The sequence below is a fragment of the Megalobrama amblycephala genome, linkage group LG9 (assembly GCF_018812025.1).
Source record: "Megalobrama amblycephala isolate DHTTF-2021 linkage group LG9, ASM1881202v1, whole genome shotgun sequence".
Classification (NCBI taxonomy): domain Eukaryota; kingdom Metazoa; phylum Chordata; class Actinopteri; order Cypriniformes; family Xenocyprididae; genus Megalobrama; species Megalobrama amblycephala.
The window spans coordinates 12,882,499-12,899,268 of NC_063052.1; the positions used below are offsets into that span (position 1 = coordinate 12,882,499).

Genomic DNA, 16,770 nt, shown 5'->3' on the forward strand with positions numbered 1-16,770 from the left:
ATAGATAGATAGATAGATAGATAGATAGATAGATAGATAGAACATTAGAATAATAGATAGAACAATAGATAGAGACAGATAAGATAGATGATAAATAGATAGATAGATAAATAGAGAACGAACAAACGATAGATTGATAGATAGATAGATAGATAGATAGATAGATAGATAGATAGATAAAGATAGAATGAACAAACGATAGATTGATAGATAGATAGATAGATAGATAAAGATAGAATGAACAAAAGATAGATAGATAGATAGATAGATAGATAGATAGATAGATAGATAGATAGATAGATAGATAGATAGATAGATAGATAGATAGATAGATAGATAGATAGATAGATAGATAGATAGATAGTGAACGAACAATAGACAGATAGATAGATAGATTGATTGATTTCAAATTCACATTTCTGAATCAAAAGAGAGCCAATAATTCAATTCTAGATTTTGCTCAGCCCTGGTGGACGCAGACTGTAATGTTCACACATGAATGGCTTTGTATGGATGCTTGTGTAAGCTGTGAGGATCTGCACGACTCTCACACAGTCTGTTGTAATTCAATGCACTGCGTTTGCCTGTTAGTTCCATTGAGCTGATAGTGCGAGCTCTTTAGTTGCCTCTTTTTATAACACCACACCCCTAAGACCACGCCCACCACTGCCGCTACCACGCCAATGATAATGGCCGCGATCATCGGCCCGCGGCCTGAACCGTGACAGGGGTCTTCCACACAAGAACCCTCCCCAGCCCGCTCCTGCTGGTCCAGGCTGGGATCTCCACCTCGTTCCATCACGCTCCGATTTTCAGGGATTTCAGTCGGGATGTGACCAGGGATGTGCTCCAGTAAGTGGCCATTATCAATGGTTTCCCATGGATCCTTAATGACGGGAGTGGGCATGCTGGTGATTTCATCATCCAGGCTTACCATCCCCGAAGGGGTGGACGTGTTCTCGGGGCCTAGACCTTCTTGACTGGTGCTCACATTTTCAGGAGCGGAAGCTGGTGTGTACGCCTTGTGGAGAGCAATATCATCTGGACTGGGTGTAGTCTGAGTAATGAAGGTGGTGGTTTTCATCTCCACACCATTTGGACTGTCAGTAACACCATCAAACCCCAATGTTTCGGATCCATCAGAGTCCAGAGTTTCCTCTGGAGTGTGCGTCTCTTTCTCCATTTCATCTTCTGCAAGTCCTTCAGTCGTTTCCTCATAATGTGATACAACAGACTCTTCCTTTTCAAGTATGCTTGTCCCTTTGCCAAGCTCCTCCTCGTCTCCTTTTCTGTGGATCTTGTCCTCAGGATTTTTCATTTCTCCATCTTCTTCCTCCTCAGGACTGTAACTCAAACCTCCGGTCTCTTCTTCCACAGGGTTTTGGTTTACATCCTCAAACACCTCCACTTCTGAGTGTCCAGTCACGCTCTCTGTCTCCACCCCCTGTTCTGGTCCCACCTCCCCTGTGGACTCACCTCCAGCTTTATCTTCATCATGAGTAACAGGATATCCATCTAGCCAGGATTCATCCGTGCCACCGGCACTGGGGCTGGCAGGTTCATCAGTGGGAGGATCAGTCGGATGGTCATGTTCCTCTGTGATCGTGTCGGGATCAGACTGGCTGTCGGTTGTTTTGACCTTCATGTGATTCTCATCTTCACTGGAGCTTTTAATAGAGGAGGTATCCGTAGTGATACCCGGATGCTTCTTCTCATCCTGGAAAGCCTCTGAAGGGAACCAGAACATGTGCTTCTGACTGAGCACTGACACTGGAGGTTCAGTGACTGATACTTTTGAATCTTCATCATTCTCCTCCTCCTCCTCCTCCTCCTCCTCTGACACGACTGTCCGATCAGGCTCAGGCTCAGGCTCAGGAGTAAATTCTTCTACTTCATGATCAGTTGACTGCGTTCCTCCTGGAATCAAGGAAATATGATGCTCCTCCCTCAGATGGCCTTCTGTTAACTTATCTTCATAGTCGATGTGGCCTTCAGGATCATCTGCAACAAATAAAACATATTGAAGACTACGCAGCTACACCCGAAAGCCAAACAAACCCTTTGAACCTCAAGAATTGAGCATCTTGGAGCTTCTTTCTCATGTTCTGCATGGCTCTTTTAGTTTTTAAACCTCACCAATGAGTTTGCAGCTCACCTTTGACGCAGTGCTGCACCAGGCCGTACCATTCTCCACAGCTGTCGCAAAGCAGGCTGAAGGCCGTTTCTCCATTGGGCAGTTTGTATCCTGGGTCACAGGCGTACAGGAGTTCATCCCCCAGATCCAGCCCAGTTTTCCCCTGCAGATGTGAGTGTGGAAATGAAGGAGGCTGCCCACATGGAGCATCTGATGGATGAAGGGGAAGTGGAACAGGGTCAGTCATGAAGGAGAAGAGTTTGTCAAAAATTAATAAAGTGAAAAGGATGAATTACATATAGAGCAAGGCCTGTTTCACACTGCATACTGAATTATCAGGCTCACAGTGGCTATGTTTACACGCAACCAAATAAACTGTTAGTAATCGGATTGTGTGTAGACACCTTAAAGGGGTGGTTGATTATGATTTCACTTTTTTAACTTTAGTTAGTGTGTAATATTGCTGTTAGAGCATAAACAACATCTGCAAAGTTACGATGCTCAAAGTTCAATGCAAAGTGAGATATTTTCGTGGTTTAAGGACTACAACAAATGGCTGGTAGGGACTACAACGAGCTTCTTCCCGGGTTAGTGACATCACTAACCCTAAATTTTACATAAACCCCGCCCCCGAGAACACACAACAAAGGGGGTGAGGCCATGTTGGGCTGCTTTAGAGAAGAGGAAGAGTGTTTTTGACATGCCGTCATTTTACGCCAAATTGCTTCACAAACGAGGGTCAATTCAATGCTGGATTTGCACAAAAGATTAACATGACGGCACATGCTAGCCGATGAGTTGAATCAACTCCACAGAAACTACATAAATTTATCCACTAACCATTCAGAAACGTTCAGATGCATTCTAAAAGCTGTAACTTCTTCCTTAGTCTCTCCATCAGTGTCCGATTGAACAATGTAAGGCTGAACACCGTTACTGACAATCCTCATTTTGGCTGCGTGAGATTCTCCAGCTTTATTGTTGTTGAGCAACTGAGGCGTGAGCTGTTAAAGCTCCGCCCTCTTCTGGAAAGCGGACCAGGACAGCAGCTCATTTGCATTTAAAGGGACACACAAAAATGGCGTGTTTTCGCTCACACCCAAATAAGGGCAAATTTGACAAGCTATAATAAATGATCTGTGGGGTATTTTGAGCTGAAACTTCACAGACACATTCTAGGGACACCAGAGACTTATATTACAAAAAATAAATCACTACTTTTACTTTTTATGAAAAAAAAAGTCTCTCTGAAAAGAATCATCACACTTAGGATCCTTGGCATAAAAAGTTTGAAAACCGCTCTACTCGCATGCTTTTGTTCTGCTTCTTTCACATGCGGTATATGAAACAGGCCCAAGTGTTTAGGTATGAGTTACATGAAATATTCCCTCATGATCCCTCATAAGTGAAAAAACACAGCCCCCTTCTACAGTTCCTCAGTTTCAGTGATTTAAAACTTACCACTATCTTTCACACAGAACACGCCCAGACTCTCAGCGTTCGCAGTTAAATTCTCCAGCTGAACGTCAACTGGCCTCAAACTCCCCGGGACGTCGCTGCACACTGTGGTCCTGAAATCACACATTGGCAAGTTGGAAGCAAATTAGAAGAATTCTTTCTCTCATTTTTTTTTTGTCCTCTTCCTTATAAAGGCAACAGACGTGATGTCACTGTTAAATTCTGCTTACATATGCAGCTCATGAACTATTTCAACATGCATACACAAACACACACACACACACCTTATGCCGTAAATCCCCGTCACATTGCTAATGTCTCCAGTGTTTGTATAAATTCACATCACAGGTCTGTTTTCTATCATGTGTGCATTTTTTCAAAGCTTTTGTCTCTCACCATTTTCTGAGTGTGTCTGTCAAAAAAGTGATTAAAAAGGCAATAAGCCATGAGAAACTCATAATATTTGGAGGTCCTTGGCATTAAAAAGTTGGAAAACCCGTGCATTACATGCACTGGAAAAAAATTGTTTACACTCTAAAAAATGCTGGGTTAAATACAACCTAGGTTGGGTTAAAAATGGACAAACTCAGCAATTGGGTTGTTTTAACTCAGAGATTGGGTTAATTGTTTGGGTTAAAACTTTGGAACAATTCACTCAGAAATTGCTTATAAATTTCACAAATAAATACAAAAAAACTGCAAGTAAACATGATGTTTTGAGGTAGAAAGACTGAAATAGTAGTGATGTGCCACATTAATATAGAATGTGGCATTTGTGTTAATGCACTCTAAAAAATGCTGGGTCAAAAACAACCCAGGTTGAATTGAAAATGGACAAACCCAGCAATTGGGTTGTTTTAACCCAGCCGTTGGGTTAAATGTTTGGCCAACCTGCTAGGTAGTTTTATTTAACTCAACTATTGTTTGAAATTGACTATATTACTTGCTTAAATTAACCCAAAGTATGTTGGAAATTTATTAATATGTTTAATAAATGAAGATTTATTAGTAAGTTTAATAAATAATATTTAAACAATAAACATTTATTAAATTGCTTATTAATAAATGTTCTCCTTTTGATTATTATTGTTGCCTCTAGTAATTATGTGTCTGATTTTTATTTGAAATAAGACAGCCATATAGTCATGTTAAAAAATAGTTGGGTTAAATAAAACTGACCAGTACGTTGGGCAAACATTTAACCCAATCGCTGGGTTTGACCATTTTCAACCCAACTTAGGTTGTTTTTAACACAGGATTTTTTAGAGTGCGGTCATTTTACAATAGTTTGTATCCAAACAGAACAATCAAGGTTATGAAACTTGACTTCAAGAAGTAAAAGCTGTATATAGAAGGTTCTGTCAGGCAGGGTGCCCATCATGGGATCATTTTATGGATTTACTTTCAATGTGCCCCTATTATATTTTTTTCAGATATTACCTTTCATGTAGTGTGTAATATAGTGAATGTGAATTTAAAAGGTTTGTAAAATTTTAAAGATCAAAGTGCACGACAAATAAAGTTATTTTCTCCTAAAATAAAAATCAATTCTGAACTGCCTGAAATGAGTCGTCAGCAATTCCGGTCTCACTTCCTGTTACCTACATAGTAATGTAACAAATTTGCATAATGCCAGCCTGAACAGCGTCTATTTTAACCTTCCCTCAAACACTGTAGTTTAGCTGAGGCCTTGAAGAGTTTGAAGAGATGCTGTTTTCTGCACTGCGAATCGCTTTGATGCACTTTAAAAGGATGAGGACTCGTACTGGAATTGATATGGAAAACCAACACCATCGTTCATATCACTGTGTATCAAGCAAACGTGCTGCACAAGTCCTGAAAAGTGAAGCCAAAGCATCTTGATCGCCCCAGGTGGTTGGTCCTAAACCCTGCCCTCCCCATGTAATTTAATAGGACGTGAGACAAACTAAACAATTAAATTACACTTCATAGAATTTTTTCCAAAGATGGTTTCTGTCATTTTAGGCAGTTTTTTTATCATGCTGGTGTTAGTTTTTTTTTTAAATAAGTTTGGTTTTAGTTAGTTATGTGATGCTATAAAAATGTCTGACATCATGATTGACAGCTGTGATTGACAGCTTCTCTGAGCGAAGTAGTCACTGAGGCACCAACAGACTTTTTCAGGATTTTCATGACGAGATTGGAGCTTTAACTTTAATTTCTACATTTCATTTAACTTAAATTTCTGCATAATGAGTTGTTCTGCAGTAAAGTGCACTAACCAATTCTGCATATTTCATAATTCATCCATATTTTTACAGTCTATGGTATCAAGTGCTGAGGAAGCTTCTTGAGCTGAAATTCAGATATAGGAATAGGTTTCTCGTGCTCTAAGCAGTCGACCATTCACAACCGACTGGGCTATCTGACCAATTAAAGCAGAGTAGGCTCTCAGAAAAAAGGGGTTTAGAGAGACTGAATCATTGAACAAACCATTTTCAGACTCTTGCTGATGTGCAATGTATATTATGAGAAAATTAAAGTGTTTTTTGACCTTGGATGCATGTGAACCTATTGTAGGAGACTCCAAAACAAAAGTAGGAGCCTTTAAAATAGCATAAAAGGGGCACTTTAATTAATTAATTTTGTTTTAATTTGAATTTTATGAATTAAACCTAATCATAAACATATCTGATTACAAGAAAAAAATGAAATAACTTATTAAACATGAAAGTATGATGCAATCATTTAAGACTCCTTATATAGAACCTTTTTGGCATAAAGGGTTCTTTAAAATAGACTTTGTCTGTATAGAACCCCATTGAACCTTTATTTAAGAGTTCAGTTAAGGTTTCTGAATATACTGTGTATATCTACAGCCAAGAATGTCTGTCTCTTTTGTCCCAATTCTTTTAGAGACATTCCTCCAAATGTTTGTGAGGGAAGTAAGTTGCTTACCTCACCTTTTAACACTCGGCTGTGAAGTCTTAATCAGAATTATGAGCATGTGGGTATGTCTGAGTGAGCGCGGAGGGAGGCTCAAACCACAACCAGACTGCCTGAGTCCTTATGAGACTAGACCCTCTTGGGACAGTGTTAAGTTACTAGGAAACACCCTGTGTCAACGTTTATTGATGAAGACTGAACTGAGGTAGATTTTCTTGAGGTTAGATTGCAAGGAGATATCCATGTGTATGTCATTTATGTGAAATGTATGCGTCACATCCAAAAAATCCGTGTGTAATCTATAGGTTGTTCTGAAGGGAAGGCCACTCCTTTTGGCGAAACTCACAGATGCAAGTGATATTCAACAAAGGCCTCAGACATGCATAAAATCATACTTGATAACAACAGAATGCTCTGAATTTTGTAGTCCAGACCAGACAGAAGTGTAAAGCTTAGAACAAACAGTATTGAATTAAGCTTATTTTTCTTACACCATTGCTATTGTTTTCTTGTAAGCATAAATTGAACTAAATATAGTTAGATTTATAGATATAGTTTTGTTAAAAATTTGGGGTCAATAATACTTTTACTCAGCAAGGATGCATTTTTACCACTGTTCTTTTGAACTTTCTATGTCCTGAAAAAACATACCATGGTTTCCACAAAAATATGAAGCAGCACAACTGTTTTCAACATTGATAATAATCAGAAAAGTTTCTTGAGCAGCAAATCATCATATTAGAATGATTTCTGAAGCATCATGTGACACTGAAGACTGGAGTAATGATGCTGAAAATTCAACTTTGATCACAGGAAAAAAAAAAGACAGTTAAATCGTAATAATGTTTCAGAATATTGCTGTTTTTACTGTATTTTAAATAATGCATGACCATAAGAGACTTTCAAAAATATGAGAAAATTTTACTGACCCCAAACTTCTGACCTTATTTAAGAATAAAGAAATAAAATATAAAAATATAATAGCAAATAAAATTACCAGTTATTTATAACATATTTTAACTGTATGTATATATATATATATATATATATATATATATATATATATATATATATATATATATATATATATACAAATTAATATTCAGATGCCATTCTGTTTGATATGTCCAAGTACTTTTTGGGCCCACTGTCTATGTTTCGTTTAAAAAGAATAAGTCGTTTTGAACCACATTTTCAATGTGAGAATTATTTTGGGATTTGTGCTCAGTGGTAAAGTAATACACCTCGCCAATGGAGCTGCACAGAAAATGAACACATGGAAGGTGCTGATATGTTTCCTCACAGCAGCTCAGGTCCATTTCTCTCAGGCCCTAAGGTGTAAATAGGAATGTTCTGGCTGAATTCACAGGTAGTATTCTCTCTCTCTTGCAATCACATTCTGCAACGGATCTCATTATCATGCCTCAAAAATGCACAATGCCTGTTCACAGTGTTGCTTTTAAAAGTAATGCGTTACAATATTGTGTTACTCCCTAAAAATTAACTAATTGTGTTACTTACTTTTTGAAAAGTAATGCGATATGTTACTTTGCGTTACTTTTTCCTATCTGGGCTGGGCTTGCATGTTCGTTTTTTAATAACTAAGGAAAAAGTTCTGTTTTTGGCAAACGTAAAGGCCCTTTCACACCAAAAGTGAAATGAATAAGCCTCAAGCTGAATGAAAAGCAAATTCATGCCTGTGCAGTAGAGGGCGCAGCTCAAACAAACCTTTCAGCTGTGCTGCCATTCTGGATTGCAGAAGAATAGGACGAATGAGAAGAAAGTTACAGGCTGCATCCGCATACTTATATACTATATAGTAGGCGAAAACAGTATGTTACATATGTCCGAATTCAGAGTATGCATGAAAGCGTAGGCAAAATGTACCTGGATGACCTACATCTTCTGGTGTGATTCTGAAGTGTGCATATGATGGACACTTTACTATCTCATGAGGCCACGGGAGAGGATTTGTGAGCAGTGACGGGGTGCAACTGATGCAGGTAGGTCATGTGATAAGGGCAACATGGCGAATGTAGTACATCCAGATTACATTCATACTACACACACTCGTACTACATATGTACTTTTTTAGCTGGTGTGAAGCAATTACTTATTCAAAATAAGTACGTACTCAAGAGAGTATGCGATTTTGGACGCAGCCCAAAACTCTTACTTACACTCTAAAAAATGCTGGGTTAAAAACAACCCAAGTTGGGTTGAAAATGGACAAACCCAGCGATTGAGTTGTTTTAACCCAGCGATTGGGTTGTTTTAACCCAGCGGTTGGGTTAAATGTTTGCCCAACCTGCTGGGTAGTTTTATTTAAACCAACTATTGTTTAAAAATTGCTATATGGCTAGCTTAAAATGAACCCAAAATAGTTGGGAAATTAAAAACCAGATGCAATTAGAGGCAACAATAATAGACAAAAGGTGAATGTTTATTAATAAGCTTTAATATTTTATTAATATAAATGTAATACTTTAATAGTTTATTAATATAAATTTATTAATAAGCAATTTAATAAATGTTTATTGTTTAATAATTATTCATTGAACATTAATAAATGTTCATTTCCAACATACTTTGGGTTAATTTTAATTAAGCAATACAGTAATTTTTAAACAATAGTTGAGTTAAATAAAACTACCCAGCAGTTGGGCAAACATTTAACCCTACCGCTGGGTTAAAACAACCCAATTGCTGGGTTTGTCCATTTTCAACCCAACTTGGGTTGTTTTTAACCCAGCATTTTTTAGAGTGTAAGCAATAAAAACAAAAAAATTAAACACAAATGTGATGTTTAGTCATTTTTGCTTAGTATGGTTGAATTGGATCCTTGAAGTTCAGCAGCAAAGACATTGGTTAATAAAGTGAGATTAAATGCATAAAGTATATTTGTATTATTTAAAGGTGCCCTCGAATCAAAAATTGAATTTTCCTTAGCATAGTTGAATAACAAGAGTTCAGTACATGGAAAAGACATGCACTGAGTTTCAAACCCCATTGTTTCCTCCTTCTTATATAAACCTCATTTGTTTAAAATACATCCGGAGAACAGGCGAATCTCAACATAACACCGACTGTTACGTAACAGTCGGGGACTCCGCCCCCAATATTTGCATATGCTCATGATCCAGGCCAGGCGGAACCGCCCAGCGGAATCATCGGAAGTTCTGCAAGCAGAGTGAAGAAACAAGCCAAGCGAGGATAACAGCGAAAATGGCAGATCATGGAAATAAATGTTATGTTCCAGGCTGTGAAGGGGATGTGAAAACTTTTCATAGTCTTCCTCCAGAAAAAAACTGTCAAAAGGCATGGCTGATGTTTATCTATAACCGGATACCGGAACAATTTAACTCAAAGTTGTTAGTTTGCTCTGCCCATTTCACCACGGACAGCTTTTCTAACCTGGGACAATATCAAGCAGGCTTCGCTCAGCGTTTGACACTGAAGAAAGGGGTAATTCCAACTATATTCCCGCAAGCAGTAAGTAGTGCTTTTATCCACATCTTGGCTGTAGAAACTATTTCTGATTAAATGTAAAGTTTCTTAGTGAGCTAACAACATTAACGACCATGTACCCAGTGTTGTCTAGATCTAATGCAAGATGCTAGTACAGTAACAAATAGCAAAGTTTACGTAACTACTATTAACGGTGAGGTTAAAATTTATTACTGTCTTTGTTATATAAATCTATAACATAACCGTAGATACATATGCCAATTCTCTTTTGTCGGATATAATTATAATTTGACCTATATTTAACCAACAACACATTACACCGAAGCTAACTATGTTAGTTTATTTGCTTACAGATAGCTACAGATACTCGATCCTTCTAGCTAACTTTCTACACCGTTCAAACTGAAACGATAGTCATTTGACAAGACATTTAGTCACTTTTTTTCAAATATTTTTATTTTTGAGAACTTGTATGACTTGTATGCGTACACCTGTGGAAAAAGATATTTATAGACGATGTAAGTTTTTGTTACTAATAGCTAAATCGTAATCACACTACGGCAGCTGAGTAGTAAACATGACACTGCTTTTTTGGAATGTCTTCTATGCTTTACTTTGGTTGGCTAAATAAATCAAATTTAAAATCATATCGGTAATGTCAATATATTAGAAACAAATTTTCGTTCGTTGTTTAGAGTTGTTATTGCAAAGTGAAGAAGCTATCATTGTAAAACCATACAGCGACACATTATTACAATTTTTTTTTTTTACAATGCTAAAAACAAAGTTGCAAATACTGACGTTATGAGTTATAGTGTAAAGTTAACGCTATATGCTAGTTCCATTGACGTAACAGTTACGTTTTGCAGGTGCATACTGAAAATAAAGACTAACTTACCACTCAGAAACGTCTATGGCCAATCGCAACAAAATTGGTTGTTCCTCTACATCTGCATCTTCGTCAGAAACAGGCTCAAACATATAAGGTTGAATACCAAAACTCTCCATCGTTCACGCCGTACAGTACAGATTTGTTCGCTATCAGTGTGAGCTACTGGAAGGAGCCGAACAGTGAAACAGCCAATCAGAGCGGAGCACCATATTACTATTCATGAGCCTTCCAAATAAGGCAAAAACAGACCTTTTCATTCTAGGGGCTATTTGTGGGGTTATAAATGGAGCTGTAAAACCATATCTGGACAATTTTCGGCCATAAAAAAGCCACATACCCTCTATGTAGATATCAGGGAACAATTTAAAATGTTTTTTCAAATCACTCAAGGGCACCTTTAACATATTTAATTATGCAGTTTAACATAATATTCTGTGTTTGCATTATTCATTCTGAGGAAGACTGAATCTGTTTCTGTCTAGTCTAGAACTACAAAACCATAATGTTTACACAGCGCACACAACACCTCTGCACTTACTCCTGATTTCTCTCAACATGGGGACAGAAGAGGTGTCAGTCACTGTAATCTGATTACGTAACTGACGTTATAATCAGGGCTTGACATTAACACCCGCCGACCCGATGGATTTCAGCAGTGGCGTGTAACGCAGTCAATCCTACTAGCCACTTTGGCGGGTTCAATTTTATATATAATGTATACATTTTTCAATTGTAGTCTTTTAAAAAGGCATCTGAAATAATAAACTAAGTGCAATGTAGTGTTGTCAGAAATATTGTTTTTTTCGATACATATCGTTACTGAAATATCTGAAAGGCTTCCAATACTCATTTTCCGCAGAATAGATACACAACACCAGCTGTGCTTTCTCGCTTTCTCATCTCTCCAACAGCGAGTCACACACAAACCCTCTTCCCCTCACTCACTTGTTTCATTCGCTCCGGATGAATGTTGTTGGTGTCACAAGGCTTGAATTGTGCTTATTGCACATAATTTTACTCATTCCCACAGATTTTGTGCTCACACCCAAAGTGCGCACACATAAAGCCACCTCTCAGTACTAAATTGAGTTATTTTTCACTACTTTTTGCACATAAACAGTCAAATACACACAAAATAATGTCAAAATGCCAGCTTTGGTGAGTATTCAGCTAAACACGGTCAGTTATGTTTTAAGTGAACGTAAACAGTTGAGAAAGAAAACGTATGTGTAACAGTATAATGGATCCGTGCATCAGGTCTTAAAGTGACAGCAGCCTAATATACCTGCTGTCAAATTATGAGATAATATTAAAAATTTCTATAAGACAGTTTTTCCCCATGGTATCGATGTCAAAATTGTGGCCAGTGAAAATGCTGAGTGGCTAGTAACTTTGGAAAACCACTAGCCACAGTGGCTAGTGAGCAAAAAAGTTAATGTCAAGCCCTGCTTATAATGCACTGCCCGTTCAACAAAGTAGCACTTTTGACCTACAGCATAAGCTCTGTTCTTCAGGTAATTAATGTTCTTACCCCACGCTCGGTCCGGAGAGCCAACCACGCGAGCAGGCTGAGAAGGCACATTCCAACACTGCGTGATGCAGGTCGGCCCCAGATGCCACCTGGGCCCCTTGAGCGATGCAGGCATGTGTCGCTGCCTCGAACCCTTCCTCCTGTCCAGCTTTTGAAAAACTCTCCAAATCCAGTAAGAATACACGTCCTAATGGAGAGACTGGGACAAAACAAACCAGTTTAAATAGCGTGTTACTCCTAGAATGCACATTTGAGAATACATTACCTCAAACACTGGAAATGAGAAGGACATCAAGAAATTTGGAGCATTCAAGGATATAACCACAGCAAATTGTTGTTATGATATCTACAGGTGGAATGACTATGAATGGCATGAATTACATCACCAAAGAACTTTGTATGTCAAAAGGCAATCTTAAAGAGACGGATACAACCTGAATAGGGTCAAGTGAGGGAAGTATTGTTTTGGGCATTGTGGCAATTTAAAACTATACCAACTGGTTTCAAAATTAATTTACATACACTCTTATTGGCATTGATGGTCCATAAAGAACCTTTAACATCCATGGAATCTTTCCATTTCACAAAAGTTTCACACTAAGAAAAAATGGTTCTTTTAAGAAATGATCACTGAAAGATTCTTTGGGGAAGCAAAAATGGTTCTTCTATGGCATCGCTGAGAAAACACAATATTTGTTTAGTGTACAGTAGTGGCCAAACGTGATGTCTGAAAGTGCAATGCAAAGCATCGGATGCAGTGGTGTAAAGCACGCCACCACTGGACTCTAGAGCAGTGGAGACGTGTTCTCTGGAGTGACCAATCACGCTTCTCTGTCTGGCAATCCGATGGACGAGTCTGGGTTTTGCGGTTGCCAGGAGAACGGTACTTGCCTGACTGCATTGTGCCAAGTGTAAAGTTTGGTGGAGGGGGATTATGGTGTGGGGTTGATTTTCAGGGGGATGGGCTTGACCCCTTAGTTCCAATGAAAGGAACTCTTAATGCTTCAGCATACCAAGACATTTTGGACAATTTCATGCTCCCAAATTTGTGGGAACAGTTTGGGGATGGCCCCATTCCTGTTCCAACATGACTGCACCCAGTGCACAAAGCAAGGTCCATAAAGACATGGATGAGCGAGTTTGGTGTGGAGGAACTTGACTGGCCTGCACTAATAGAACACCTTTGGGATGAATTAGAGCGGAGACTGTGAGCCAGGCCTTCTTGCCAACATCAGTTCCTAAACTCACAAATGCGCTTCTTGAAGTATGGTCAAAAATTCCTATAAACACACTCCTAAACCTTGCGGAAAGCCTTCCCAGAAGAGTTGAAGCTGTTATAGCTGCAAAGGGTGGGCCAACTCAATATTAAACCCTACGGATTAAGAATGGGATGTCATTAAAGTTCATGTGCACGTAAAGGCAGGCGTCCCAAAACTTTTGGCAATATAGTGTACCTCTCATCATTTATTCCAAGGGTATGACCGATTGTTTTTCCTATATTCATTCACTTTAAAATAGTAAAAGAGGGGTTGACTTGTCAAAAAATGGTGTCTTTTTCTGGACCTCGGCATTTAATTTCTCTGCAATGTCGTCTGCCATTTTAAACGCGTGAGCCCTTATATTAGAATGAATTCTGATTGGCTGTCAGTGTTTAATCATTAAACAGCTGTAAAAAAAATCGTTCTGAAAGTGATCCCGATATCATTTCTCTATGTCGTTATCATTATAGCTGTGGTGTGGACAGTGCTGCTCTTTTATATTTAGAATGATTTTTAGAGCTATATCTTTATTGTTATCTTTCTTGGTGTGAACGGGCCTTTACACTGACTGCAATATAATCAGTTATTAAAATTTCGTTGGTTATCTCTTGTTTTTGCATGTGTTCATTTTCTTTGCATAACAGCCTCGCCAAAAATGATATTTGGCATTTTTCATTGCATTATCACAAATAAAATAATCAACTCCAGGCACAACTATGAAAGATGCATATAAAATCTATGACAATTTTTTAACAATATTTGAATAAAGGGTGAAAATATCAATTTTTCTAGGCCAGACATCACTTTTGGCCACTAGTGCACACTCTTAATCTAATGTCTTTTTAAATTGCCATGAAATCTTTACAATGCACAAAATTTTCTTTATTGTGGAAAAAAAAGTTCTTTAGATGATTAAAATGTGAATTAAAAATGGTTGTTTTAAGAACTGTTCACTGAAAGGTTCTCTGTAGGACCAAAAAAAGATTCTTCTAATGCATCACTATAAAAACCCTTTTGGAATATTTATTTTTAATAGTGTACACACATAAATCCACACATTTTTATCACAAGCCCCACCCTGGATATATTACACACACGCACACATATATGATGTACACACACACATCACAGGCAAAATCCTAATAAAACTCTCATAAGGAAACTTCTTCATTACATCATTAGTTTGTCACAGTTTCACACGGAGGAAATAAAATAGCTTGACTGAGTCAATTCCTGTGTAAACTCTCTGAACTTACACAGAGCCTCTGATTCAGCTTTGTGTTATAACTGAGGTTATATGATCACATCACCAAAACGTGCAGCTTTTTGTCTCGTACTTCCATGACTAATAAATGCACATCAGTCAACATCATCATTTGGGATGAATCTGAACTGGAACAGTTAAGGTTAGCAGGTTGGTGTCAGTGAGGTAAATCCAGTCTGAGTCATGTTCAGAAGTCTGATTAATCAAGCTGACCCAACCACAAACAACCTGTCATCTATCAATCGTTTGTTACAAATTCATTAGTGTCATATTGATGAGTCTGTTATGCTGATGTGAAGATATCAGGGGTTTGTGGTGGATGAACATGAAATTCATTAAGTGAATTAGATCTGTAGTTCAAGGATTTTAACTCTTCAAACATCTAAAAGGAAAGGTAAACATGAATACACTGTGAGAAGGGTGAAACAAATGTGAAATATGCATTACAAAGAGCATCTTTCACTCCAAAACCATGGGACAAAGCAGGACGGAGGCTTTATTTTGTGTTTGGGTTGCTGTATACTAGAAATAGAAATCTTTATGGGAAAAAACTACAACACTAAACCAAACCAACAAATACCATTTTCTCATACCATTAAGTTTGAGTCATAAATATCAAGTTTTCTTACATTTATTCCATTTGACCTGAACTAAACCTTTCATTAAAAAGTGAGAATATGTAATTTTTCTTAAAAACACTCAAATTACACAATTTTAAGCATTTATCTGGTTTATGGTTTTATTGTCACAAGAAAACAAAATGGCTTCTTGCATGTTGGATAAACCAGACTGATTTTGAATTTGACTGACTTTTTTTTTTTTTTTAAATAGGTTATATTAATATATTATTTTACAAACAAATGCCTACGTCACGTGATTATCCTAATAAATAACACTTATCACTTACCGAGATTTCATTTTTCTCAAAAGATTCAGCCTTTGAATGAGCCTCCAGACAAAATCTAGACGTTTTTAACTTAAACTGCATTGAAAAAAAAATTAAATACTTGAATTTATTTAACTTTAAATAACTTAATAGTACTCGCGCGCACACCCAAATGTGCGTCACGTCATTGACCCAGACTAAATTGTTATTTAGAGGAATTAGTTGATGGAGTGCAGCTTTAAGCGGCTATAATTACAGCTTTTCCCTCCCTTTCACACACAAACATGTATCCAAACACACACCGAGAACAAATATAACACTGTCTAACCGTTTGGAAGCTGGACACACGCATGCGTCCATTCATCACCTCGCGTAAATGCGTATTGCAGAGGCGCGTGAAACAAATTACCCCACACAGATCATCAAGAGAAACCCACCTTCCGCGCGCGTCAGGCAAGCCAGGTATCCCAGCAGCGGCAGGAGCGCGAGCTCGCGGTGACAGGCTCGCCTCATTCTGAAAAGCTGAACTGGAGTTGCTGGAAAACGGAGGTAAAACTTTTCCAAATCTGACAGGAAAGGTGAAAAAATCCCAATTGAATTGCGCACTCCAAACGGACAGGTCCGATGATTCCGATAGCTGAGAGAAAAGAACTAATAGACGCAGTGACAGAGGTGCAAGGGGAGGTTTATCTGACCAAGAAGTACATTACCGAGCTGCTGGTGCTCTCGTGCGAAAACTCGCACGGCGTTGTCAGTAAATACGTCATGACTCAGAACCTGTGCAGTACCGCATGAGAACAGAGGCTCTAAGCACTGGGATTGTTCCAGTGCCCTAGGGAGTCGGGCGCATTATGGTCTGTGCTTCCCTGGCACAGAGGAAACTTTGCCACCGTGTAATGCGTTTTTCCCCCTCTTCTTCTTTTTTAGGACCGGACCCTTAATTTTGGTGCGTCTTGTCACCATAGCGCGCC

At 38.3% G+C, this 16,770-nt stretch overlaps 1 protein-coding gene across 1 annotated transcript; it reads right to left on the reverse strand.

The window, feature by feature from the left end:
* Positions 1-302: 302 nt before the first annotated feature.
* Positions 303-16,364, reverse strand: susd5 (sushi domain containing 5). Its single transcript, XM_048201651.1, has 5 exons — positions 16,237-16,364; positions 12,391-12,589; positions 3,596-3,705; positions 2,156-2,344; positions 303-2,001 (listed from the first exon to the last, which is right to left on the reverse strand). Exons 1-5 carry the CDS (start codon positions 16,310-16,312, stop codon positions 548-550), a joined length of 2,028 nt encoding a protein of 675 aa, XP_048057608.1. The 5' UTR covers positions 16,313-16,364; the 3' UTR covers positions 303-547.
* Positions 16,365-16,770: the final 406 nt, after the last annotated feature.